Source organism: Babylonia areolata, chromosome 23 (genome assembly GCF_041734735.1).
Source record: "Babylonia areolata isolate BAREFJ2019XMU chromosome 23, ASM4173473v1, whole genome shotgun sequence".
Classification (NCBI taxonomy): domain Eukaryota; kingdom Metazoa; phylum Mollusca; class Gastropoda; order Neogastropoda; family Buccinidae; genus Babylonia; species Babylonia areolata.
This window is the reverse complement of record NC_134898.1, coordinates 41,077,883-41,105,723: the sequence shown is the minus strand read 5'-3', so window position 1 is coordinate 41,105,723 and position 27,841 is coordinate 41,077,883. Positions and strand designations below refer to the sequence as shown.

Here is a 27,841-nt window from a genome sequence, read left to right as displayed (position 1 = left end):
TAGTCTGCGTCATCCCCAACTGGTGCTCAACTTATCATGACGTCGACCACAATATTGTCTAGAGGAAGTTGTCGCTTGTTGCTGGGGCAGATAAACAAATTGACATTCCGGCGGTTCGTGTACAAAACCACTTTTCGTCTTTCACACAGGTCGTGTCCCTGAAAAGCCCTATGTAAAGGTAGGTGTTTGATTGTGTTAGATTATTTTGGTTTGGCTAGGAGACAAGGACTGCACTGTCGGAAAGGCAGAATGAAAGACACTGAGCAGAATCACGAGAGAGTTCGGATTCTTGCTTGGACAGGTGGTGTAGTGTGTAGCAGTAGATTTTCTGTGACCGAGTGTGCCACGCGGATTTCAGCTGAAATATGATGTCAGTCCATAATATGGCATATAAACGTGTATCCTGCTGTGTCCAGCTATCGGGTTGTTAAACACTGCCATGGATGGGCTGTATAATGATAAACAGAAACTTGAGCTTCGTTCCAAAACATCTCGAAAAACGCTGCAGAAATAAACCCAGGAATTTCTAACCGTAAAATAGTAGGAGAAATCCTTATCCCAGTATTTAGGTAACATCCTCTAAGCATAACCTTCATATGCTGTTTTGTTTGTTTTTTGTTTGTTTGATTTTGGGTTTTTTTTCACCACTCAGGTTTTCCTTTCTTATTTATGTGTATGTACATGTTCTGAATTTTGGCACATGCTTCAAGATATATATATATATATATATATATATATATATATATATATATATAATTATATATATTGCCTAATGTCTGGCGGTGAAATATTTCAATAAAATAATGCGAATTGAGAATGGATAAGAAACATAACATCTGTTGTATGAGCACTTACAGTAGTCACAGCAGCAATGGTACAAGCCTGATGCGTTTCATTGCGAGTTCTCTCGTGGCTTTCCTTTGTTATATCTGTATTATACATATATTGTTTAGAATGTTTTACCAAACTGAATTTTTCATGCCAATAACAGTTATGTTTCGCAGGAACAGTGAATACATTTAAAAATTATCTTGATATTCATTTGAAAAATTTAAATTACAAAACTCATTTACATATTTATTGATTTTTCAAGCATTGCGCACTCAATGTTGAAAAATGCATCAGACATATGTGGGGACTCTCTTTTTCTTCCCCACATCAAGCGGGCAAAAGCCTCGTCAGGCCTGCACGCCTTGATATGATATGATATGATATGATATGCCAAATCAGGTGATCAGATGGCAAACTCCAAATAAGCTTATAGCAGCTTTGCAGTACAATAAGAAATATTTTTTGAAAGGATGTGTTAAGTTTAGTGCATTCTGAATAAGATTGTGACATGGATCATACTTGTGGTATATAAAACTCCATTAGCAATTCATATAAGATTAACTCAAATTTACCCATAGATGTGTTAGGTATGTACTGAATAGAGAACACAGCGGGAGGCAATCAATCATTAAATTTCTAGAAAGCATGTGCACAAACTTAGGTTGTTTCCCATTACTTATTTCCTTTGTTTTAAGTTAATAAATGAAACAACATTTATCAGTACATCAAGCAGGGACATATCAGTGCCAAATGATACTATGTTGGTTCACACAGTGGCAGGCAAGGGCTAAATTCAGCAGTCATTTTATTTCTAAGGCAGGGGGTGCTTCAATGTGACTGGTAAAATATGGAAATAATACTTAGAACTTTATGAAAAAAGCACTCTCCAACTATAGTTCTAGAGATGGACCTGTAGCTGTTGTCAGATTTCTATAGGTATAATGATATCTTTGGACTTATTTAATTCATTCAGTCATGCATATCCCCCTTCATACTATGCTGCCCAGTAGCATAATTTGCTTTATTGCGTGCTGAAGTGTGGCTTTTTTCTTCTTTTTTTTTCTTTTAATTTTTCCCCCTGCCATATCATCCATGCCAGTTGAGTGGCATTACTCACACACCACTCACCCTGAGCTCTCCAAACACAGCCAGGTTCACCTGATGCAGGCACACACCAGAGGAGACCCTGCACTGCTCCTGGGTCACTTTGGTTGTGTTCAGTGGAGCCTGACATCTGATGGGTCTTGAACCCTTGTCCTCAAAGTCGCCAGTCAGCATCGCTAACCACCTCACAACAGCGGCTGGTGTGGGACATGTTTTGTCACTCTCAACCCACCCCTGTCTGTTGATCTTTAACATTCCCACAATAGAGTGGTTGGCTTCTGGCAGTGAGTTCTAAGGCCACAAGTTTGAGAGATTGTGGGATCATATCTGAAGGGCTTTTTGTTGGTCAGAATTGTTTTGTTTTATTATGTTATTCAGTACTGATTTCAGATAGAAAATGAGTGAGCAAAGTGAGGGCATTGCAAGAGTCAGGAAATTGAGTTACAGTTTCAAGGAGGTGTCAAATCTTGTGGACTGATCGATATACACTACACATTTGCTGAAAGAGACAGAGATTCCTGGCCTTTGCATAAATCCAAATAGCATGTAACTGAGACCAGGCTTGTGGTGTTGAGTGGTGGGCAGTTCAGCAACAGCATGTTCATTTGTCACTTGACACTGCATGGTACAATGGACAGGAGAAGGCAGTGGCAGTGTGGGTGTGTGTCTCTGTGTGTTTGTGTGTCTGTGTCTGTAAGTGTTTTGATACAGTGCTAACACTGATCCAATCATACACGTAACCGATTGTTTATTTAACAAATTTTCAAGTTGTGGGAATGGGAGAACACATTTAATCATGTACGTGTTCATATTGCACACAGTCAATATTTCCTTATGATCAATGCACACATACATGTGTGCATACACAAACACACACGCACATGTGTGCACGCGCGCACACACACACACACACACACACACACACACAACACACACACACACACACACACCACACACACACACACACACACACACACACACACACACACACACACACACACACACACACACACCACACACACACACACACACACACACACACACACACACGCACACGCACACACAAACTTGTGCCCCAGTCAAGTTTTTTTAGAACTGAGGCAAGTTCCAGTCAAAGTTTATCACTTTATGAGACAACAGTTTGCATTTCATGAGTTTTGTTGTTGTTGTTGTTGTTTTTTTAAATAACTTCACTGTGTATGCACACACACACACACACACACACACAAGGGAAAAAAAAACAGGTTTGGAAGGATATGATTTTGTTTTAAGATGGCAAGAATTTTAAAAACTTAAGACTGCAGGAGTTTCAAGAACAAGCCTATTGAAATATATTTCTGAACACATCAGTAATTGCTGTCATAAGAACAACCTTATTGAAACACATTTCTGAACATAACAGTAATTGCCATCCAGTGAATAGAAAGCATGCAAGCGTATCCCTCTTCTAAAAATACAGCTATTGATGCTGTAGATTCCTTTTTTTTTGTTTCATTCATTCGCTGTTAGGATACAGATAAAAAGGGGGAGGTGAGAGTGTGTGTGTGTACAGTATTTATTTTTTTTTTTTAATCTTTCCAGTTGTTGTTAGCAACATCCACAACAACAAATCAGCCCCTATTAAAGCTTACGCAGCTGTAACCGTCGCTCGTGTTACCATTCCCAGCACAGAGAACAACACATTGGGTGACTCCACTTCGCAGACTCCAGGCTGCTCAGCAGAGTCTTGAATAAGTAAACGCTAAGGTGATGGCAGCTATAGGTTGCCTCTCCCCCAGTGTAAGAACAGCATTGAGGATTGCGTTGGTGTTTATGTCCATGTGGGTGTGCATGCATGTGCACATTGTGTGTGTGTGGGGGGGGGGGGGGTGGGGGGGGGGGGGGTGGGTGGGGGGGAGCCACCAGTGGGTATGCATATTTGTGTATGCTCGTGTGTGTGTGTGTGTGTGTGTGTGAGTCACTGAGTGTGTGTTTGCATGTGTGTTCAGATTTACATATGTACAACAAATATAGGAAAAAAATATGTGTAGGTCCATGGCCTCATAAAAGAAAAGAAGGTACAATGATATACTCCCCCCCCCCCCAACCCCCCCTACCCTCACCCTCACCACCACCACGACCCTCGTCCCACCTGCGTAACTGCTACCTAACTGTGATTATAAAGTATTATATGTCTGCTATCACTTAACCCATTGAGCCCTGTGCCTGAGCAGTGCTCTGGTGTTGAAATTTGTCTCATTAAAATGGTTTTCACGTTCCTACATGAGCGTTAACCGCAAGGAAAGGGAACTAACTTGTAAAGTATTTCCTGATGTGTCGACACGTAGTTTGGAGGAAAGACAGTGTAATTTTTGCCTTTTTTCCCGTATCAGTGTGGCATGGGAGCCTGCCGAGGCTGTAAACTCCCCCAGGATTGAGTGGGTTAAAGTATAAAGACATTAAACTAAGAAACAGAAGTTATATGGCTTTTGTTATGTTAAGCATATGTTTACTATGAATGGGTGTTATTGTTGGAATGTTGGAGCATGGTTAGACTTTGTGTTGTACTTAAGAATTTATTGCAGATCTTGTCTTTTTGTCAGCAAAAGTGTCAACAGTTTCTCTTTAACCCTTGCCTGCTACTGGATGAACAATAAAGTATTCTTGTGTACTGTACAGCAAAAGCAGTGGCTGTTTGAAGACAGCACAGGACTTTTGTCCACTGTGTAGGCAAATATTACGCTGGTGCATATGTTGAGCTTATCTCTCAAGGGTAATAACTCAAGCAGAGAACCCAGCTGAGTTGTAAATTGCGCTTGAAGTGTAAGGGTTAGCAGCTGTGCTTAGTGATGTTGGTCTTGGTGTTGGGTCAGTTACACACATACCTGTATGTAAGGAGACAGCTGAATGATATACTGACATTGAGCGCACACACAATGCACACACACACACACACACACACACACACACACACACACACACACACACACACACACACACACACACACACAAAACAACAACAACAACAACAACAACAGAACACACACACACACACACACACACACACACACACACACACACACACACACACACACATGAACAGCGTTTATGAATTTGTGTTGAGTAAATGAAAACACTCTTTTGAGCACATTTGCAACCCATGTACATAAATAACTTACATATATGCATACATACACAAAAACCCACACCCATGTGCACGTAAACACACATACACACACACACACACACACAAACACAAATAAACCATGCCCACACACATGTGCATGAACTCATGTGCACACACACACACACACACACACACACACACACACACACAGGCAGCACATTCACCAAATTCCATTAACCTTTTTTCCGTTACAGAACTACCACCCCCCGCTCCCCTCACCACCACAATGCAGTGAGCTGCAGCCAACCTGGCTAAGTCAGTGGCAGGCAGTCACCACCACAAGGCACCATCAGCACTGACTCCACCCAGGCTGAGAAACAACGATCAGTGGATTGATACTAAGCTGCCGATAATAAACCATCATGCACGTTCTTTGACACAGAGAACAACAACCCGCGGCTCTTTGATCCTGATCTGCCAACAGTAAACCCATCATGCGCGTTCTTTGACACAAAGAACATCAACCCACCACTCTACGGAAAGAAAAAAAGACTCCACCCAGCCTGCAAGACAACAGTCAGTGGATTGATACCTAATCTGCCAGAAAAAAGATATCACCCAGGCTTTGTTATAACAATCAACAGATTGATACTGATCTGCCAACAAAAAATCATCATGCACGTTCTTTAACACAAAGAACATCAACCTACCACGCTACAAAACGAAAAAAAAAGAAAGAAAGAAAGAAGTAAAGAACAGGGGGGGAAAAAGAGAAGAAAAAAAATCATCGCAGCACAAATGCCCATGCGAGAAACGGCACTGGGAAAGGAACGACTGGAACTGAGTTAGCCAGTGAGCTGAGAAGAGAAGAGAAGAGAGGACAAGAGGGGGCGGTGGAAGACCGAAGACCTGAGACACCATGACGGATCGCCGGCGCTACAGTGCTCACACTGAGGACTCGTACCACTACAGCGATGACTTCAGTGATGAGGACCCCATGCCAGTCAAATCGGCGCCGGAGAAGCAGAGAACGAGAGGTGAGAACAGATTTATAAATGGATTTTTTCCTACCTTTATTGTTTTTATTTTTGTTTTCTTCTTATTATTCTTCTTCTTCTTTTTCTTCTTCTTCTTCTGATGGTAATAATTGTCATGATTTGATATTACTGACTTACTGTGGATAATAATGATTTTCAAAAAATCATACGACTTTTTCAAAATTTCTTACTGACAGTAAAATGTTTTTAGAACTAATAGCAATCATACTTCTTCTTCTTCCTATGTCCAACCCTCTTTTGCCTTGTGTTCCAGTTCCAGAATACTTTTACTTCTTTTTTATCAGGCTTTATTCTATTCTTAGCTATTTCATGTATTGATTGTATTTATCACATATCTTGCAGGTTGACACTAAGTCTGTAAGTGCTGATTGGGAGGCTTCAAATTTGAATCCCAGTTAAAAAAAATAATAAAAGATTAAAAAAATAAATAAATAAAATAAAATAAAATAAATTAAAGAGGTATCATATGCACTAAACACAACACATACTATTGATGAACAGTGTCTCCAACTGTTCAACTTCTGCAACGATTTGAACACCAGAAACAAAGTTTTGAAATTATTTGAAATTCAGAGACTACTATTTTCTAATGGTTGAGTAACTGAATGCATAGAGAGTTAAATGGACTGGTTACATTTAAAGCCCTTTTTTCTCTCTCTCTTTCTCGTAACGATTGATAGACAGATCGGACAGACAGTGAAGCATCAAGTGTTGTCTCAAAATGTGTGTACATCATGAGAGATTGAAATGTTCTTCTCGTTTCTGATTTGGATTTGGTTACTGTTGTGTTGTTGTTTTTTGTCACAGAATTCACATACGCTTCCAATAGTATGCTAAGATCAGGAGGTAAGAGATGATGGGATTTTGAACTAACCATGCATGCCAGTGATTGGGAAGCATTCACATTTTTTTTTTTTTTTCACTGCATGTTTGGTTGTGACTGGCCAAGAAATCTCGGATTAAAATAAATCTAATTATTCACCTGTAACTTGTGTAAGGTTCATTGAATGGTGATGCACTCTTGTTTGCTGTGTTTGTTTTCCTTTTTTTTAATTTTTTTTTTTAAGTAAGGTTTCGCATGTTGATTCATGTATTACTTATTATTTATTGATTTTGTTTATTCATTTGAATTGTATTTTTCTTCGTTCTGGATGTGTGACATTTGATACATTCAGTAGATTTGATACCTGATTTATACTATTTGCAACTTTTTATCAGCGGGGGAGGGGGGGATTGTAACTTTTTTTTAAGGGGGAGAGGAGGGAGTAGAAACAGTGAGGAGGTACTTACAAGCATATACTTTGATATCTTATGCCATTATGGGAGAGTGTGTGTGTGTGTATCTGAGTGTGTTTGCTGCTAGCATTTAGACATGTTGTGGATTCATCAGGGCTCCCAGTTACAGATTGGCTCCCAGTTTCGGATTTACGTAAAAGTGTTGATTCATCATTTTGGTAGATATATATCTTTCGAGTTTCAAAGTATTTCAGCCCTTCCTACGGATTCATAGAAGACAATTACAATAGCATAAAACCTACACACTAGTAACGCACATGGATACACACTTGCGCAGTATGGTATTTACTTCTGTTTTTTTTTGTTTTTGTTTTTTTTTTAATGATGTAATGTTACAGGAAGTCTACTAATATCACAGATAAGAAAGATAATATGTCTCTGTAGTCATCTTCACTGCTTTCTTTCATCAGTAGGATGACCACAGAAAGGCACCCCAAAAGTGCCTTCATCATTTTCAGTTTTCAGAATGATTAATTAGATCACTGGGGTTGGTTAGAAGGTATAGCAGGTCCAGATCAGTATATGTTTAGGGTATCAGAACCTGCAAAACTTTTTTCTTGTTTCTTTTGAAAGAATGAATCTCACACACAGGAGAAATGTAAAGGGGATGGTTTTAACTTCCAGTCTGTCAGAGACACGTTTGTGTGTGCATTATAGGAGCCCTGATTTACCGTGTATGTACTCCTTAACCCCTTAACTGCTGAACCACGGTGAAATGAGATCAGTGCTGCATGACTCAGAAGTGCAGTCACTACTGTATGTGCACATTAAAATGATGAAGCTGATGTTGCTGTTCAAAGATTATATATAACCCCCAAGATGAAGAAGTCCAAATGAAGAACTGTGGCCGATACCCTGACCTGTAGTCTCCTTCTAAAGTCTCAGTGAGATGACAGCCCTGAAGTGACGTACATAGTCATCAGCAGCAGTCAAGAGGTTAATTCAGTGACCAGTCTCCTCACTTGCTCACATTTTCACTGTGAATACGGTTTGGAAAATTGATGGATTTAAGTATTTGCACCATCATTGTTATTAGACTTTTTTCCATTTCCAAAAACGTCTTAATCATAATGCATTTATTGAAGGTAGGTTTTTGTGTATGTGTCAGTGTGTGTGTTGGGGTGGGGGTGGGGCATGTTAATTTTTAGGTAGCTGCATGCTGTTACATTTGTGTGTCTTGCTCTATCCCTTCCTTACTTTCACTGTCACTTTCTCACTCTCTCCCCCTTATTTCTCGTTCTCTCTCAGTCACTGTTTCAAACATGATTTTTCTTGATTTGTGTGTGTGTGTGTGTGTCTGCAAGTGGTATTTGTTTTACTATCAAATTGGATTTTTCTACAGTATTTTGCCAGGGACAACCCTTTTGTTGTCATTAGTTCTTTTATGTGTGCACAGAGCATGCTGCACATGGCAACCTTGATTTATCATCTCTTCTGAAAGTCTAGCACTTAGGCCACCATTCAAGGTCTGGTGGAGAAGAGAGAGTAAAAATTCTGGTTAGTGTTTGGGATTTGAACCCGCAGATGTTCGCTTCATTGTTGGGTGCATACTGCAAGGCCACTGCTGTATTGTTTCTGTGTGTGTGTGTGTGTGTGTGTGTGTGTGTGTGTGTGTGTGTGTGTGTTTAGAACTGATTTGATGGGAAAGGAGTAATCTGTAAGGAGTGAGCTAGAGTCTATGGCTGTGAACTTCTTCTTCTTCTGTCACTGGTACACCCTGTCCTTTGTGGGAAAGGGGAAAAAAAAAAAAACGTTTGCCATATTTGAAGTGATCGAGTGACCATCTGTGGACTACTAAGCATGCATTTAGTCTGCTTGGAGGTGTGTGTTTGATTTTTTTTTTTTAAGCAACTGTTTGGCACTGGTGTTGGAGCATGTTGGAGTGACTTATCTTGTTGTATTGTGATCAAGCTGCCTCTTGTTTTCTTGCCAGTTTGAAAGAAGATTTATTTGATACTGTGTGTGTTTAGGAGTGGGGGGTGGATGTGTTTGGATGGTTGATGGTGTGTGTGTGTGTGTGTGTGTGTGTGTGTGTGTGTGTGTGTGTGTGTGTGTGAATCCATAAAGTCAACTATGATACCCCTCTCAAAACAAAACAGAATCTGGACTCCATATGATCTTCATTTATGGAAATCCATTGAGAATAGATAGGTTACAAAGGTAATTGAATACAAGTTAAAGTCTTAAACCCCCCCAGGGGGAAGTCAAAAGAAAAGAAAAGTCAAAAATGCTGTGCACTCAATGAAGCGTTTTTGGTTTTTTTGTTTGTTTGATGTGCTGTTGTTCCCAATAAGTACAACTTTTATTTGTACACTATCATGATAAACAAAAGGGCTAAAATGCATGCTTTCATTAGCAGGTGGTGTATATGTAGCATTTTACAAAATATGCTTTAATAGTTTAGCAATTGTGATTATTGGTTATCATTGCTGTTGTCACTGCATTATTGTTGACATTATTATTATTATTATTATTATTATTATTATGATTGTTATGACTATTATTGATGCTGTTACTGTTTTCACTATTATTATTATCATGACTTTTATTATTATGGCTAATAAAGTATTATTAATAGTGTTTTTGTTGCTCTTGGCCTCATGCACTGTCATCCACAAGACTTTACTTTATTTTATAATTTTGTTTTATTCAAATTCTCTTTGACATTCATCATCACAGGAAAGGGGGGTCGGAACCAGGGCAAAGGGCGCGGTGGGCGGGGCAGGGGTCAGGGTCGCCACAGCCAGGCGCGGTCAGACACACAGGTGGACGTGGTGACCAGGCGACTGCTGTCGGCCAACCGGCTGAAGATGAACGAGCTGCAGAACCAGCTGGAGGAGATGAAGAAGCAGATGAAGATCGTGGTCGACGAGAACAAGCTGTACAAACGCATGCAGCACAAACAGGTGAGTCAGACCCATGTACAAGCAGGTGAGTCCAGTGCATGTACAAACGCATGCAGCACACACAGGTGAGTCAGACCCATGTACAAAAGCATGTAGCACACACAGGTGAGTCAGACCCATGTACAAGCAGGTGAGTCCAGTGCATGTACAAACGCATGCAGCACACACAGGTGAGTCAGACCCATGTACAAATGCATGCAGCACATACAGGTGAGTCAGACCCATGTACAAATGCATGCAGCACATACAGGTGAGTCAGACCCATGTACAAAAGCATGTAGCACACACAGGTGAGTCAGACCCATGTACAAATGCATGTAGCACACACAGGTGAGTCAGACCCATGTACAAATGCATGCAGCACACACAGGTGAGTCAGACCCATGTACAAATGCATGCAGCACACACAGGTGAGTCAGACCCATGTACAAAAGCATGTAGCACACACAGGTGAGTCAGACCCATGTACAAATGCATGTAGCACACACAGGTGAGTCAGACCCATGTACAAATGCATGTAGCACACACAGGTGAGTCCAGTGCATGTACAAAAGCATGCAGCACATACAGGTGAGTCAGACCCATGTACAAGGAGGTGAGTCCAGTGCATGTACAAAAGCATGCAGCACATACAGGTGAGTCAGACCCATGTACAAATGCATGTAGCACACACAGGTGAGTCAGACCCATGTACAAATGCATGCAGCACAATGGGGTGAGTCGGATGCATGCAGCACAAAAACGGATGAGTCAGATGAGTGTACAAACGTGCATGCAGCACAAACGGGTGAGTCAGACACATGTTGTTGCACACAAATGGGTGAGTCAGACCCATATACAAATGCATGAGACACAAACTGGTGAGTTAGATGCATGTACAAACACATGAGACACAAACTGGTGAGTTAGATGCATGTACAAACACATGAGACACAAACTGGTAAGTCAAACACATGTACAATCGCATTCTGCACAAACGGGTGAGTCAGACCCACATGCAAACTCATGAGACACAAATTGGTTAGTCAAACGTATTTACAAGTGCATGAGACACAAAGGGGTGAATAAAATGCATGTACAAACGCATGAGATACAAACGGGTGAGTCTAACACATGTACAAACGCACGAGACACAAACGGGTGAGTCAGACCCATATACAAATGCATGAGACACAAATGGGTGTGAGTCAAAGGCATGTACAAACGCATGAGACACAAACGAGTAAGTCAGACCCACATACAAACGTATGAGACACAGACATGTGAGTCAAATGCTTGACACAAACAGGTGAGTCAAATGCTTGAAACACAAATGGGTGAGTCGAATGCACGAATCGGTGAATCAAATGCTTGTACAAATGCATGCAGCACAAATGGGTCAGTGGTGGGTGAATGGAATAGAATTCATAGGGTTAAAAAAAAAAAAAAAGTTTGTGATTATTCCAGTTTATTCGAAGTGGCAAAACCGGCATGAAAATGTTTTCATTGAAGTGGCTAACAGACCCCAAAACCCGATCATCAGCAGGAGCAGATGTTGTTGAAGAAGTGAGAAATGTTGAAAATCCTGAAGGACTCCCCTAAAATTTACACAGAGGGACCGTGAGGATCTTGGCATTTTATCTTTATTGGAAACACTGCTGATGAAGTTTTGTATTGTATTATTTTGTCACAACAGATTTCTCTGTGGGAAATGCAGGCTGCTATCCCCAGGGAGGGCGAGTCAGTACACTGAAAGCGCCACCCTTTTTTCTTTTTTTATTTCTGGCTACAATTTTATTTGTTTTCCTATCAAAGTGGATTTTTCTACAGAATTTTACCAGGGTACAACCCTTTTGTTGCCATGGGTGATTTTACTTGCACTGAGTACACACTGCACATGGGACCTCAATTTACCATCTCATCCGAATGACTAGCATCCAGACCACCACTCAAGGTCTGCTGGAGGGGGAGAAAATACTGGTGTACTGTGGGATTCAAACTAGTGCACTCTGGTTCTCTCGCTTGATGAAAGGCTGTGTTGACTAATATTGTTTTATTTTATTTATTTATTTTTTTTTTAAAGTTTGGCTGCATCTTTTGCTGCTGTTGCCGAGTCGTCTTTCTCCCATTCTCCACCCCTTCTGTGTTGTATTGCTCTTTTGTCACAACAGATTTCTCTTGTGTGAAATTCACAGAATACCCTGGCTGTCCCTGAGGATCTTTGTATTTCATTTTATCTTTATGGCGAGCAAGGTGGCGGAATGGTTAAGACGCTCGAGCGCTCATCTGCCAATACAGAGTCCATGAGGGTCTGGGTTCGAATCCCGCTTTTGCCCTTTCTCCCAAGTTTGACTGGAAAATCAAACTGAGCGTCTAGTCATTCAGATGAGATGACAAGTTGATGTTCCATGTGCAGCATGCACTTGGCGCACTGAAAAAGAACCCATGGCAACGAGAGTGTTGTCCTCTGGCAAAATTCTGTCGAACAAATCCACTCTGACAGGTGCGCAAATATATACATTCATGCACTCAAGGCCTTACTAAACGTGTTGGGTTATTGGGTTATTGCTGGTCAGGCATCTGCATAGAAGATGTGTAGTGTGTATGGATTTGTGTGAACTCAATGACGCCTCGTTGAGAAACTGATGGGGAAACACTGCTGATGGGAGTTTCTGTCTCTCTTCTGCACAGGAGAAAGCGCTGGTGAAGTTTGAGGACCGGGAGAGCGAGCTGCCACAGATGATCCAGTCTCACAGCAACGAGGTTCGGTCCCTGCGCGAGCAGCTGCGGCGCACGCGGGAGAAGTACGAAAAGACGGACCGGTACCTGCGGGATGCGGAGGACGAGCTGGAGCGGGTGAACACCAGGGCCAAGAAGTACAAAGCTCTGGCCGACCAGAAGGACCTCGCCGAGCGCAGCGACCTTGACCGCCGCCTGAACAACGCTGAGCTGTCCATTGAGGAGAAGGAGAGTCGCATCAAGGTGAGGCGAGAAAGGATGTGACTTGGTGGTGGTTGTGTGGTGGTGGTGGTTTTGTTCTTGTTGTTGTTTGTTCTCGGCGCCTGAACAGCTCCAGGCTGTCTGTTGAGGAGAAGGAGAGTCGTATCAAGGTGTTAAGATGTGGTTGGTTGTTTGTGGTGTTGTCGTTGTTGTTGTTGTTGTTCTCGGTGCCTGAACAACACCAAGCTGTCTGTTGAGGAGAAGGACAGTCGTATCAAGGTGATAGGATGTGACTGGTTGTCTGTGTTGTCGTTGTTGTTGTTGTTTTTGTCGGCGCCTGAACAACACCGAGCTGTCTGTTGAGGAGAAGGAGTGTCGTATCAAGGTGATAGGATGTGACTGGTTGTCCGTGTTGTCGTTGTTGTTGTTGTTGTTGTCGGCGCCTGAACAACACCGAGCTGTCTGTTGAGGAGAAGGAGAGTCGTATCAAGGTGATAGGATGTGACTGGTTGTCTGTGTTGTCGTTGTTGTTGTTGTTGTCGGCGCCTGAACAACACCGAGCTGTCTGTTGAGGAGAAGGAGTGTCGTATCAAGGTGATAGGATGTGACTGGTTGTCCGTGTTGTCGTTGTTGTTGTTGTTGTTGTCGACGCCTGAACAACACCGAGCTGTCTGTTGAGGAGAAGGAGAGTCGTATCAAGGTGATAGGATGTGACTGGTTGTCTGTGTTGTTGTTGTTGTTGTTGTCGGCGCCTGAACAACACCAAACTGTCTGTTGAGGAGAAGGACAGTCATATCAAGGTGATAAGATGTGATTGGTTGTTTGTGTTGTCGTTGTTGTTGTTGTTGTCGGTGCCTGAACAACACCGAGTTGTCTGTTGAGGAGAAGGAGAGTCGTATCAAGGTGATAAGATGTGGATGGTTGTTTGTGGTGTTGTCGTTGTTGTTGTTGTTGTTGGCGCCTGAACAACGCCGAGCTGTCCATTGAGGAGAAGGAGAGTCGTATCAAGGTGAGGCGGGATTGGATGTGACTTGGTGGTGGTGGTGGTGGTGGTGGTGTTTGTTGTTGGTGGTGGTGGTGGTGGTGGTGATGTCGTCGTTGTTGTTATCGAAAACAAGTTTTGCACAATCAGAGTGTATGTATGTTTGAATGTGATCATGTGTTGCAGTATGTATACTTAGCATGTTACTCTCATGATGGTTCAGGAGCTGGAGAGACATCTGGAGATGCTGAAGAAGAACCACCGCCATGAGCTGGGCATCGAGCGGGCGCGCAGCAAGGAGGCACAGAAACAGCTGGACGACCTCAGGGAGACCAACAACAAGCTGGAAGTCGTGCTCAGGGTAATGCTGCTGCTGCTTCTTCATCTGCGTTCATGGGCTGCAACTCCCATGTTCTGTTGTGTGTACGAGTGTCTTTTTGTCACAACAGATTTCTCTGTGTGAAATTCGGGCTGTTCTCCCCAGGGAGACCGCGTCTCCACACTGAGAGCCACCCTTTTTTGTTTTTTGTTGTTTTTCTGCCCACAGTAGTTTTTTTGTTTCCCTGTCAAAATGGATTTTTTTACAGAAATTTTGCCAATTTTGCCAGGGACAACCCTTTTGTTGCGTTGGGTTCTTTTACGTGCTCTAAATGCATGCTGCACACGGGACCTCGGTTTATCATCTCATCCGAATGATTACTTGTCCAGACCACCACTCAAGGTCTAGTGGAGGTGGGGAAAATACTGGCGACTGTGGGATTCGAACCAGTGCACTCAGGTTCTCTGGCTTACCAGGCAGACACGTTACCTCTAGGCATGGACATTTTTGTCTGCTATGTAGGCAGCCAAAATCTTTTTTCAAAGGGTGTGCATAATGTTGACATGGATTACAGGATCTTTAACCTGCGTATTTGATCATCTTTATGTATACACCTGAAGGGGGTTCAGGCACTAGCAGGTCTGCACAAGTGCTGATGTGGAAGATAAAAATCTGTACCCTTAACCCACTAGGTGCCATAAATGGGGTTTGAACCCAGGACCCTCAGATTAACTCACTCAGTACGGCCAGTCCTCTCTTCTCCTCTGCACAGACCCCTCGGATGTCCAGTGGGTGTCTGAATGACCCAACCTTTAGCTTCCATCGTCAGAATTGTGGTATTCTTTGTCAACATTCACTTCTTCAGTATAAGAGCCTTCCACTTGCAATATTTTGATGGTGGTAATTGGGGTGAAACGCTGTTAACGTTGTCTCTTTCACCGTTCGTATGGAGAGAGTTAAAAGTCCCATGCTTCAGGCACTCTGCTGTTGCACCCATCTGAGGGAAGGCTGATATCAAAGACACAAAGTTCGAGTGACTCAGCCGCAGTGCAGGGTCTCCTCAGGTAGTGTAACATTGACAGTTCTCTGTGGACTGCCAGCCCTGAAACTGCATCAGATGAGCCAAGGTGTGGCTGTGAATGGGGGATTCCGGATGAACAATGTGTGAGTAATGTCACCGAAATTTTGCAGATAATGAGGCACCAAAACGTAGACCTTGTGAACACATTGTCATTATTTTGTGTGTGTGTGTCTTTTTTTTTTTTTTTTAACTTCAGACAGATGATTTCTGCACTGCCAAACTCTGAATGCTTTGCATGGTAATAGTACAGGAGGCAAGTGACACAGAAAAGAGAAGAGAATCAGAGACTGAAAAATGATAAATAAAAAAAGTGTGTACGATTGAACATGTCAAGAGTATGTTAAATTCTTCTTTAAAAAAAGAAAAAAAGTTTGATCATCTGACTTCATTAGATAAACCTTACTGAACTGATACCCCCCAAAAATTCAGTGATCTAATGTCATCAGTGATATATTAAAAAAAAGAAAAAAAAAAGAAATTTGACTTTGATGAATTAATTAAGCTAATAATTGAGACAGCAAAATAGCGTATGCGTATCCCACAATAAGGAAAAAGACAGGTATTGAAAGGGACATAAAAAAGGCCTTTAGGCCTAGGCAGACATCCTACACTACTACTGCTACTACCACTGCTACTATCATCAGTGATGATGAAGAAGAGATGTCAGAATACAATTTAACAAACTGAACTGTTGTATCTTGTGTGTACAGGAGAAGGAGAGGCAGCTGGACGCCAAGAACATCTACAGCCACCGCGGGGGGAAACCCGCATCCTACAACGGAACCCCTGCAGAGTCCCCGGCGCCATGGCGACAGCAGAGCCTGAAGAAGAAGTCAGAGTCCCTGACGGACCTGGCGCCACGCAGCAAAGCCCGCGCCTACGAGGAGAAGCGGAAAACGATGGAGCAGAAGAGGACGGAGAAGGTTCACTTCCTTTTGTTCTTGTTTTGTTTTTGCTGTGCATTTAGTGTGGTCGTCTTTCTCCCTGTGTTTTTTTTTGGGGGGGTGTGTTTTTTTTGTTGTTGTTTTTTTTACTGTTGTGACTGTTTCTCTCTTCTTTCTTCTTCTCTCTACTCTTGGGAATCTCCTGTTTAGTCCTCTCTTTCGGCAGCTTCTTGGGAATAAAGTCTTGTGTGATGACGATCGTTCATAGCTGATCTCCTGCTATCTGTGACAGTCTGATGAACTGAACTGTGATCAGTGTCAGGCTAATTAATTGATCTCCTGTGATCAGCGACAGGCTGATGAATTGATCTGCAGCGATCAGCGTCAGGCTCATGAATTGATCTGCTGTGAACTGATCTGCTGTGATCAGTGTCAGGCTGATGAAATGATCTGCTGTGAATTGATCTGCTGAGATCAGCGTCAGGCTGATGGTCATACTGGAGGAGGGCAGAGTTATTTATTTATTTATTTATGCAAGCTTATCTATTATTTATTCCCCCGTTTTTTTTTTGTTTTTTTTTTTTTTTTTTGTTTTTTTGTTGTTTTTTTTTGTGTGTGTGGTTGTGTGTTTTTTTTTTTTTTTTTTTGTTTTTTTTTTTGTTTTTTGTTTTGTTTTTTTTTCCCAAGGCCTGACTAAGCGCGTTGGGTTACGCTGCTGGTCAGGCATCTGCTTGGCAGATGTGGTGTAGCGTATATGGTTTTGTCCGAACGCAGTGACGCCTCCTTGAGCTACTGAAACTGAACTGAAACTCTGCAGTTCTGTCTGAGCCTGGCCTTTTTCTTTTTCACCTGTCAACAGAATCTTTTTGCTGGCAACAGTAGCAGTAGCAGTCAGTCTGTGAAAAGCGTTGAAGGTCTTGAGTTTGGTTGTTGTTTAAAAAAAAAAAAAAATGGCAATGGATGATGATATCAACAATGACATTGGTATGTTGATTGTACATATTGTTTGATTTTATGCATGATTCAAACTTCACTGTGTATCATTGTTAGTCATGTGCACCCGACATCCATCCTGTGTAGGCCTCATCAGTCACCATGCAGAGGGGTTGCACTTCACTGTGTATCACTGTCAGTCATATGCACTGACTGATACTGGATAGAGTAATGATAGCCAATGACACTTGAATCCAAATGGATTTTGAGAGACTTGTCATTGCCATGTTAGCAGTTCTTGATCCAGCATAGAAAGCATGAGGCCTGTCGACAATCTGTTTGTCTGTTCATAAACTTGAATTTTTTTTCTCTTTTTTTTTTTTTTTTTTTAAGATGAGTTGGAGGAAAACGAAACGAAATGAAATGAAAATTGATTTTATTTCTCCAGGGTAATGAGATAAGAAGATGTACATGTTTTTGTCCTTCCCAACCCTGGGGGAAACAAAAAAAGTATATATAAAAAAAAGAAAAGAAAAAAATCATTGATAAAGTATTATACACAAGAAAGAAAAGAAAACTGGACACTAATTAACAGCACACAAGACACCAAGGGGGAATAGCAACGATGAAGAACAACAGGAATGTGTGGTGGGTGTCGGCTGGCCAGATCATGAGTTTGTGGTTGTTTTTGATTTATAAAAAAAAAGAATTCATTAGAGGGCCCAGAGTGTCAGCGAATTGATTGCGATCGCGCCTTAATTTTAGTGCGATCGAACTATATAATTATGTGATGTGGTTGGAGACATAATTTGACAAAAAACAAGAACGCCAGAGAATCGACAGACAGACAGGAAATATGAAAAAACTTAGCAGTATGAAGAGCACAGAAACAGGAGTTATGATGGCTGCCGGAAAAAGAGGGCGCTAGTCAGGGGGGCAAAGGTGCGGTTACCTACTTCCGGGAGGTTATCGGCCGTTGCTACTTTCGTTTTCTCCGCATAGGCGGATAGTAGTTTGCACAGGACAGGAATGTCAGACCCCTGCTAGAGTCTGAACTAGTGGGTCACGGTAAGTATGTTACTTAAACGTATTTTTAGATAGAAAATTTCCTTTCATTTAAAATTTCACTGTCATCCAGCACTATTGTAAGCACAAGAAAATGTATTGACATATATATTGATATATAGAGATAGATAGATATATACATAATAATATTGTCATTTCATATAATGCCTAGGGCTCAAGGCACTTCACAAAAACAGATCCAAAAACACACCCTCCCTGCCCCCTTCCTTTTCCTCTGCTATCCGTACCCACCCATACTCGCTCGCCACATTTCCTCCTGTCTACCATCACTTACAGTGGAAAGATGTGACACCGTAGACTGCTGCAACAACACATGCGCACACACAACTCGTTGCATCAGCGATATCAGGAACAGTAACTCATCCGCTCCCCACAAGCCCCAGTTGATTGAACTTTGCCTTTTGTTATGGCTTCTGTTATGATGCCAGTTGAGGATGACATCAGCAGTTTGCATCTGCTATTTCTTTTTTGTAGTTTCCATATCTAGGGGCAGTGTTTAACGCTTTGTACCCCTGTCAGTGCAGATGCACTACCGACCAGTGCACAGTCAATGTTATACTTACGCAAAACGCATTCAACGTCATCAAAAACAGTTTCGCAATCCCATTGAAAACACCAGTGAACAATATACAGGCTAAAGCCAACAAGATAAAAATGCACTGAGTGAGTGAGAATACAACTCATTTAGAAAGCGAAACTGAATGTGCCCACTGCAGTACGGAAATATTAGTACTCGGGTACGAAGTGTTGACTCTGTGGTTGTTGTTTTTTTTTTTTTGTTTGTTTGTTTTTGGTTTTTTTTCTTTTTTTTTCTTCTTATTTTGTAGTCATAGAATCCATTTTATTTTTGGCTGCATTTTTGCATGGTAGAGAATTTGTCCTTGAAAGTTACATTTGAAACACAGTACTGAGTTACAACTTGTTGAAGGAACAAATAAGTGGGATGTGTGATCTGTGTATGTGTGCGGTAAATGTGATGGATATGTGCAGTATGTGTGAGGTCTGTGTAAATGTGCAGTACATGTGATGTATATGTGCAGTATGTGTATAGTCTGTATTTCTGTGCAGTACGTGTGACGATTATATGCAGTACTTGTGAGGTATGTTTATATGTGCAGAATGTGTGATGTATATGTTCAGTCTGTATGTATAAGTCTGTGTATATGTGCAGTATGTGTAATGTATTATGTGTGCAGTATGTGCATAGTCTGCATGTATGTGCAGTCCATGTGATGTGTTATAAGTGCGGTATGTGTAAGGTCTGTGTATTTGTGAAATATGTGTGATGATTATGTGCAGTCTGTGCAAAGTCTGTGAATGTATGCAGAATGTGTGATGTATTGTATGTGCAGTTTGTGCAGAGTCTGTGTGTATTGGCAATACTTGTGATGTATATGTGAAGTACGTATGAACTATGTGTGCAGTACATGTGAAGTACAGGGCTCGTGAACTGTGTGTGCAGTACATGTGAAGTATATGTACAGGGCTCGTGAAGTATGTGTGCCGGGCTTGTGAAGTTTGTGTGCAATACGTTTGAAGTCTGTGTACGTCTGTGTACGTCAGTGCAGTACGAGTGTCTTGACCTGAGCATTGCGTTGTTTGCAGCTGCGCTTACCCAAACTTCAGCTCTCAGCAGAGAAGCCGGTGGTGTGTAGCCTGTGACCCTACAAGCTTTACTTTCTGCATTTCCCCCTGTCACCTGTATAGCTGTTCTTTCTTTGTAGTGTGTGTTCTCTTCTGCCCTTCTCTCATCCCTTGGCGGCGGTGTTGTTGGGGTTTTTTGACTCACTTGTGTAAACAAAGTGAGTCTATGTTTTAACCCGGTGTTCGGTTGTCTGTGTGTCCGTGTGTGTGTGTGTCCGTGGTAAACTTTAACATTGACATTTTCTCTGCAAATACTTTGTCAGTTGACACCAAATTTGGCATAAAAATAGGAAAAATTCAGTTCTTTCCAGTCATCTTGTTTAAAACAATACTGCACTTCTGGGATGGGCACACAAAAAAATAATAAAAAAGAAGCCTAATTATATGCAAACTGCATTTACTGTTATATTTATATTTTTTGTATTCTCTAAACTTGGCACTTTGATCTCATATTCTGACCCAACAGCTAGAGCAGTCATTATTATCATTTTTTGTTCAAACAGGAACTTCTTTTGCTAAGCATGGAATTTTTATTTATTTTGCAAACGTTTTGGTGCAGATAGTAAAAAAAAGGGAAATTACTCTGTAATTAATGCTAGGGGACTTAATTTATCACAAGTGAGTCTTGAAGGCCTTGCCTCTCTTGTTTTTTTGGTGTTTTTTTTCGGCTCTGTACCCACTTCTCCTCTCTTCCTGCATCCTCCCCAGCCCAGTATTGGTTGGTTTTTGTGACTTACAGGCGTGCCATGTGCATCATCACATATCAAGCATCGTAATGGTCATGATGATAATAATGATAACGACGGTGTTCATATTTATAATGATAATACTGACACGACTACTACTACTACTACTAATAATAATGATAATGTTAACAATAATGATAACAATAATAGTGATAGTTATGATAATAATAATAATGATAATAATGATGATGATAATGATAATAACAATAGTAATAATAATAAAATGGACACTGACTCCCAGACACACACAAGCACACACGCACGCACGCACACAAACACACACACACACAGAGCAGAAGTTGAAGAATCACATTGGTATGATTTGGAAGGCAGAACAGAATTTTGAGAGACTTTTAAAACTGAACTTGGGAATCCCCCTGAGGTTGCGGAAAAATATAGCAGTTTAGTCCACTAGGCTTGGGTATTGATTGAGAAGGATGAAAGGTCTGTATCATTGAATATGAGTTTACTCAAATAAAGCGATTCTGATGCAACAAAAATTTATTGGTTAAGGTTCCATTACATCTTACTGGTTTTCTTTGCTTGCAGTTAAGTTCATCAGAATGTCTGCATTTGTATTACAAAAATTATGTGATCATTTGATTTATATTGGCACTGAAATTCATTCTGCATGTCCATAGTCGTACATCCATGTCTTTGAAGATGGTTTGTTCATGATTGAGAACTGTACTGTGTTTTATGCAAATCAAACTTGCCAGAAATTATTGAAATTATTGCTTATCTCGGATTTTAGTGTGTGTGTGTGTTTTTGTTTTTTGTTTTGTTGTTGTTTTGTTTTTGTTTTTTGTTTTTTTTGCTATATATCTTTTTGGAGCTTATTTCTTTTTTGTCTCCTTTTCTTCCTGTTGCTTCTTCATCTTCATGGATTTTTTTTTTTTTTTTTTTTTTTTTTTTAATAATTGTAGTGTGCACATCACTTAATATATTTTATTTTGAGTCTTAAAAAGAAATTAAATGCTTCAGCTAAGAAAAAAAAAGTACAGGAGACTTAATGGTCTGTGAGATCTTTAGACACTATGACTGACCATCTGTCAGATTGAAAGGGGAAGTATTTTGTTATTTTCTCTGCTGCCAAACAGATCTTGAGTTTGGTTTGTGTGACAGATGTGCTGTACTTCTGCTTGGTTTTGTATTCCACAGAATGGTGTTGCATTCCTTATTCTTGTTCTCTTTTTTGATTATTATGTTTTTGCATTTGTGGCTGCAACTCCCACATTGATTCACAAGTGTGAGTGGACTTTTACATATATGACCATTTTACCCTGCTTTTACATCAGCTATACACTCTTTTCAAAGGTGTGCATACTGGGTATGTTTGTATGTCCGTAATCCATGGAACCCTGACGTGGGTTATGGTGTTGTTTGACATGAAGGGGGTTCAGGTACCGGCATATACACTGACCTGAGACTTCCACCCTTGACCCACCTGGCACCCTCACCAGGATCGAACCCTGAAACAACTGTAGGAAACAACTGCCGCTGATCTGTTTCTTCAGGGTGGTTGATGGGCTGGTACCAGTGATGCCTCATGATAATTTCCCCAATCTGCAAGGACAAGGCAGACTGATAAGCGTTAGGTCTGACAGTTCCTGTCAGTCAACCAGCATCGTCGACAGATGCATGCAGAACAACAGCTGAAGCATCTCTGTCCAGCTCTGGCAAGACAGAGCATTTTTTTTTTTTAGTCCTTTTTTTCAGCGAACTGTATGGGACTGGTGACGCTTCAGTCCACGCAAGCTTTGTCACGAGCTTCAGAGATCAAATTTCAGAGGAGCTGCCCTACCCCCCTACCTGTAGATAAACACTCAATCAACGCAAGTCTTGCACTCGAAGATACTGTCGATGAATATAGAAGCAAACAAAGAATTGTGCATCAATGGAGAGATGATAATGTTTAAAAAAAAAAAAAAAAAAAAAAAAAGAGGGAGAGAAGACCCAAGGACCACATGCTTTAGAAAACAGAAATAAGCATATAGTTATGTGTAAATGTGCACACAAAGAAAATAAAAGAAAAAGGCCAAAAGAAAAAAAACAACCTCTGTTGGTCACTGTCCCTCTCCTGCCAGTGTGTGGGAGGAAGGGGGACAGAGGATGCAAAAAGAGAGAAGAATGCTTACACACACGCAGGAATCACAGTAGACATAAATTACTTCCAAATTTTACTTGAAGAAAACCATACACATGCACCAATCACATTCAAACACATGCAGTAATCACAGAGGATAGGCATGTGATATTATACCATGACTTAACATGGACATATTGTTATTCAGCACTGACAGGCGCAAGAGCCGAGTGGTTAAAGCATCGGACTGTAAATCTGAGGGTCCCGGGTTCGAATCACGGTGACGGCGCCTGGTGGGTAAAGGGTGGAGATTTTTCCGATCTCCCAGGTCAACATATGTGCAGTCCTGCTTGTGCCTGAACCCCCTTCGTGTGTATATGCAAGCAGAAGATCAAATACGCACGTTAAAGATCCTGTAATCCATGTGGTGGGTTATGGAAACAAGAACATACCCAGCATGCACACCCCCGAAAACGGAATATGGCTGCCTACATGGCGGGGTAGAAACGGTCATACACGTAAAAGCCCACTCGTGTGCATACGAGTGAACGTGGGAGTTGCAGCCCACGAACAAAGAAGAAGAAGAAGAAGATTCAGCACAGATTTCAACTTAGATTACAGCATCGTATCAGACACACTTTATCTCCACCGAACGTTACGTGGAGTCACATCATTCATAAATCATAGTGGTGTGAGTGCTGAATCATTAACATATATTCAGGCTTTAATTATCATCACAGACTAACCATAGATGTTTAATGACTGAATTAATGACTTACTCATTCAGGTTTTCATTGTAATCACATCATTAATCATAGATGTTTAGTGGCTGAATTGATGCTTTCATTATTGGGCCAGTTGCTACAGGAAAGCTAATGCTTGTGCCATTATGAATTGTAATCACATTCTGCTGAAGTACCCTTTATCCACTGGCGACTGATGGTGTGTCACTGTACAACTGCTGTCTTATCTGAGTAACTAGTGTTTGTAATCATTTACAAAAACTGTCATTTTTGGTACACTAATTTCAAAGTATATGGTTAGGAGTTTTACAAAAAAACAATGTTTTCACTCCTGTGCTAAAATAACTATGCAAGCATGCACATACTCAGGCACGGATGCATGCACACACAGAGACACACACATGCATACACACACATTCACACGCTCACATAAACACACACACATACACACATGCGTGCATGTGCACGTGTGCTCACACACATGCACACAAATACACATACAAGTGATAAATGAACATACTTTAATCATGCATGTGCAAATATTCATTCATATGCATTCACATACATGCACATGCACACGCACACACACACAGACACACACACACAGACACACACACACAGACACACACACAAAGTGTGCATGGATATGCAGTCATGGTTTTTACTCATGCGTGCATGCATGCATACACACACGTGTGTGCACTCATGAAGTGCCTGCACACACATACACATGCATGCACTTGCATACAACACACAAACACACACACACACACACACACACACACACACACACACGCGCGCGCGCGCGCGCGCGCGCACACACACACACAAACACGCACGCAACTCCAGTTGAAAAGACACTAACTTAACCAAACAACAAACGAATCACACACATACTGCTCCACCGTCCTCTCTTACACCTCTCTGGCCCCCCCCAACACTCCCACACAACAATCCACACCCTGGCAGTCAAAAATGCTAATTCAGACCATCATTTCCCAACCCACAGGAGAAACCACCACCACCGCCAAAACCAGAACCCAAACAGAAGTGGGAGGACGAGGACCGGGAGAAGGAGGAGGAGAACAGTGGGCCGACCTTCAAGTTCAACAGCCTGCAGAAGGAGGACAGCGACGCCGAGTTCTGGCGCCGGCAGGAGGAGCGCTACAGGCAGGAGAAGGACAACCGGGACAACAAGCAGGAGAAGGAGCGCCGAAACAAGGCGGAGGAGCAGGAGGAGAAGAAGGAGCAGGCCCGCTTCGACGAGCAGCGCGACAAGTTCCGGCGAGACATGGAGGAGAGGGAGAGAAGGGAGAAGGAGCGGAGGGAGGCTGACGTGAGGGAGCGCCTGGAGAGGGAGAAACGTGAGCAGGATGCTGAGCAGGAAAGACGTGAACGGGCCGCGGCAGAGGAGCAGGAAAGGCGAGAACGTGCGGAGAGAGAGAAGCAGGAGAGGGAAAGGAGGGAAGCGGAGCAGAGGGAGAGGAAGGAGCAGGAGCGGCGGGCGAGGGAAGAGAGGGAGCGGCTGGACAAGGACCCCAGCCTGGCGGAGGAGCGCCGCAGGAAGGACGAACTGCTCCGCAGGCTGCAGCAGCTTGATGCCAACCGCGATGGCTCCCAGTCCCCCACCAGCAGTGACCCCTTCGCGCCCTCAGACAGCACTGCTCGCAGTGGCAGGAGAGGAGGAGGGGACCACGGTCCCTTTGCTCCCTCCTCCTCCTCCCCCAGCAAGAAAGCGGACAAGGATCCGTTCAGCCTGACGGTGGGGGACAGTCGCAGTCCTGGCAGCAGGACGGACTACGCCTTCACGCGGTCTGTGGAGAACATGCACCAGGGTAAGCCATCCCACGATGACGTGTCCATGCCCTACATTGACAAGAAGAAGACCAGGGCCGCCAGGGACGGCGACGATATCGGTGGCTACCAGCCGTCCTTCTCAGCTTCTCGCAACACTTCTGGCAGCGCCAAGAAAAAGAAACCTGTGTCCCTGTTTGATGACAGCGATGCTGCCAAGCCATCGCCGAAAGCTGAGCCGGAGAGGAAAGCCAAGCTGATGTCGGACCTGTTTGGGTCTCACCTGGCCTCCACGGCGTCATCGACCAAGAAGGACGAAGGGGATGACTTCTTTCTGACCTCCAAGGACCAGTCCCCAGGGAAGCAGACGCAGCCAAAGAGGCCAGGGGGGTTCCCTTGGGACGACTCGGCGTCCTCCTCCAAGACGAACGGGGCATCCCATCGGGAGTCCAGCACCCTCTTTGGTGGGGGGGCCGCTCTGGTGGACGAGGACGTGAACGGCAACAGCGGACCCAAGTCCACCATGTTGCCCCGGAGGTCGCGGCAACCCACCACCACCTTCAGCTCCAAGCCAGCCATGATCGCTGTGGATGATTTAGATGATGACATTGAGGAAGTGGTTTTATAAAGGGACTTGAGTCGTTGGTGAGAGAAATACACAGTTCAAGGCTTCTGAATTGAATAGTTCATGCTTTGATAAGACGTTCCTTTTTTTTTTTTTTCTAGAGTCGTACGCTGCGTGAAAAAGGGGACGAATGTGGCATTGTTGTTCAGTTGTAGAAAGTGCTGCTTTGCGAGCTTGGGATGCAAGGAGAGAGGTGGTGAGTGAGCAAGTCACAAGAGAAGGTCCTTTAACTGGCAGCATGGTGTCTCGTCTTGACTCCATCGTCACGTACAGGTTCTGCATGTTGTGAAACGGTTCTTCACTTTGACCCATCTTCATGTGCATGTTTTACAGGCATTCTGCATGTTTTTGTTTTGTTTTGTTTTGTTTTGTTTTTGCTTTATTTTTATTATTTTTTTTTTTCATATCTTTCATGTTGAAGTCGTGCATGCAGTAGAGTCATTTATTCAGCTGAAGCCATCGCAGTTCACAAGTTTTACATGTGCACTGGATCCTGCGGCCTGCATGATGTCTTCTGTTGACTCCCATCTTCCAAGTGAAGTTTCACGTTTTTTCTACATTCATGTGCAGAGAAATCCATTGTGACAAAAAAACAACAACAACAACAAATACAATAGAAGACAGGAAAAATACAATACAACACAATACATACAATATGATACGATACACTGCAATACATACAATACAGTACTATACTATACTATACTATACTATACTATACCATACTATATATCATTTCTTCAGCAGCCCTGATATGATCCTGTGTGGTCAGCTTGGCTTTCAGCAACAAAGAAACAAAGGAAGAATGGTTTCTCCAGGTTCCTGTTCATACCTGCCATCCGCCTTCCCTCAGAGAAGGAATGACTTGCACAGCTGGCCTCTGCCTGTTGTCACCGCCCAAGTGCCTCCTGCTAGCGTTCACCTGCTGTCAGACGGTGTGCCTGGCATGATCTCGCGTTCAGTGTTGTGCTTTGATTGTCCATTAGTTTAGCATTAGACAGCCGCCACCATCCCCTGTCCACACTGCGTCAGAACCTTCCGGGCGCGGATTGGCCTGACCAGTCATCTGCACACCCACAGAGCCCAACCCACCCACCCCCAGGATGACTAGATGGTCCTCGTCGATCCCGACGGACGAACCACACAGTTTAGCATTTACTGCGTTGTTGTAAACTGGTGCAGCCTGTATTAATTTTTGTCAGCACCATGTTGTAGTAACTGGCGCAGCCAAGGTGCTCAGCACCAAGAGAAAAACAAAATCAAAATAGTATTCGTGGACAGTTAAAGAAAGAACTGGTTTTAAAGTTATTGACCATGCTGATGGAAGAACTGTTGTTGTTTTTTCAAGTTGATAACACTGAATTTAAAGCTATTGATAGCACAGTTGGAAGAACTGATTTTAAAGTTACTGATAGTGCTGGTGGAAGAATTGGTTTAAAAGTTGATAGTACTGAATTTAAAGCTGTTGATAGTACAGTTGGAAGAAGCTGATGGAAGAACTGGTTTAAAAGTTGATAGTACTGAATTTAAAGCTGTTGATAGTACAGTTGGAAGAAGCTGATGGAAGATCTGGTTTGAAAGTTGATAGTACTGAATTTAAAGCTGTTGATAGTACAGTTGGAAGAAGCTGATGGAAGATCTGGTTTGAAAGTTGATAGTACTGAATTTAAAGCTGTTGATAGTACAGTTGGAAGAAGC

General features: G+C 42.4%; 1 protein-coding gene across 2 annotated transcripts; it reads left to right on the top strand.

The window, feature by feature from the left end:
* Positions 1–53: 53 nt before the first annotated feature.
* Positions 54–27,650, top strand: LOC143298233 (uncharacterized). Of its 2 annotated transcripts, XM_076611036.1 has the most exons (8): positions 54–178; positions 5,296–6,078; positions 10,075–10,301; positions 12,972–13,262; positions 14,426–14,563; positions 16,313–16,525; positions 20,111–20,152; positions 24,734–27,650. In XM_076611036.1, exons 2-8 carry the CDS (start codon positions 5,961–5,963, stop codon positions 26,144–26,146), a joined length of 2,442 nt encoding a protein of 813 aa, XP_076467151.1. In that variant the 5' UTR covers positions 54–178; positions 5,296–5,960; the 3' UTR covers positions 26,147–27,650. The 2 variants fall into 2 exon arrangements, with proteins under 2 accessions (XP_076467151.1, XP_076467153.1); XM_076611038.1 differs by lacking the exon at positions 20,111–20,152.
* Positions 27,651–27,841: the final 191 nt, after the last annotated feature.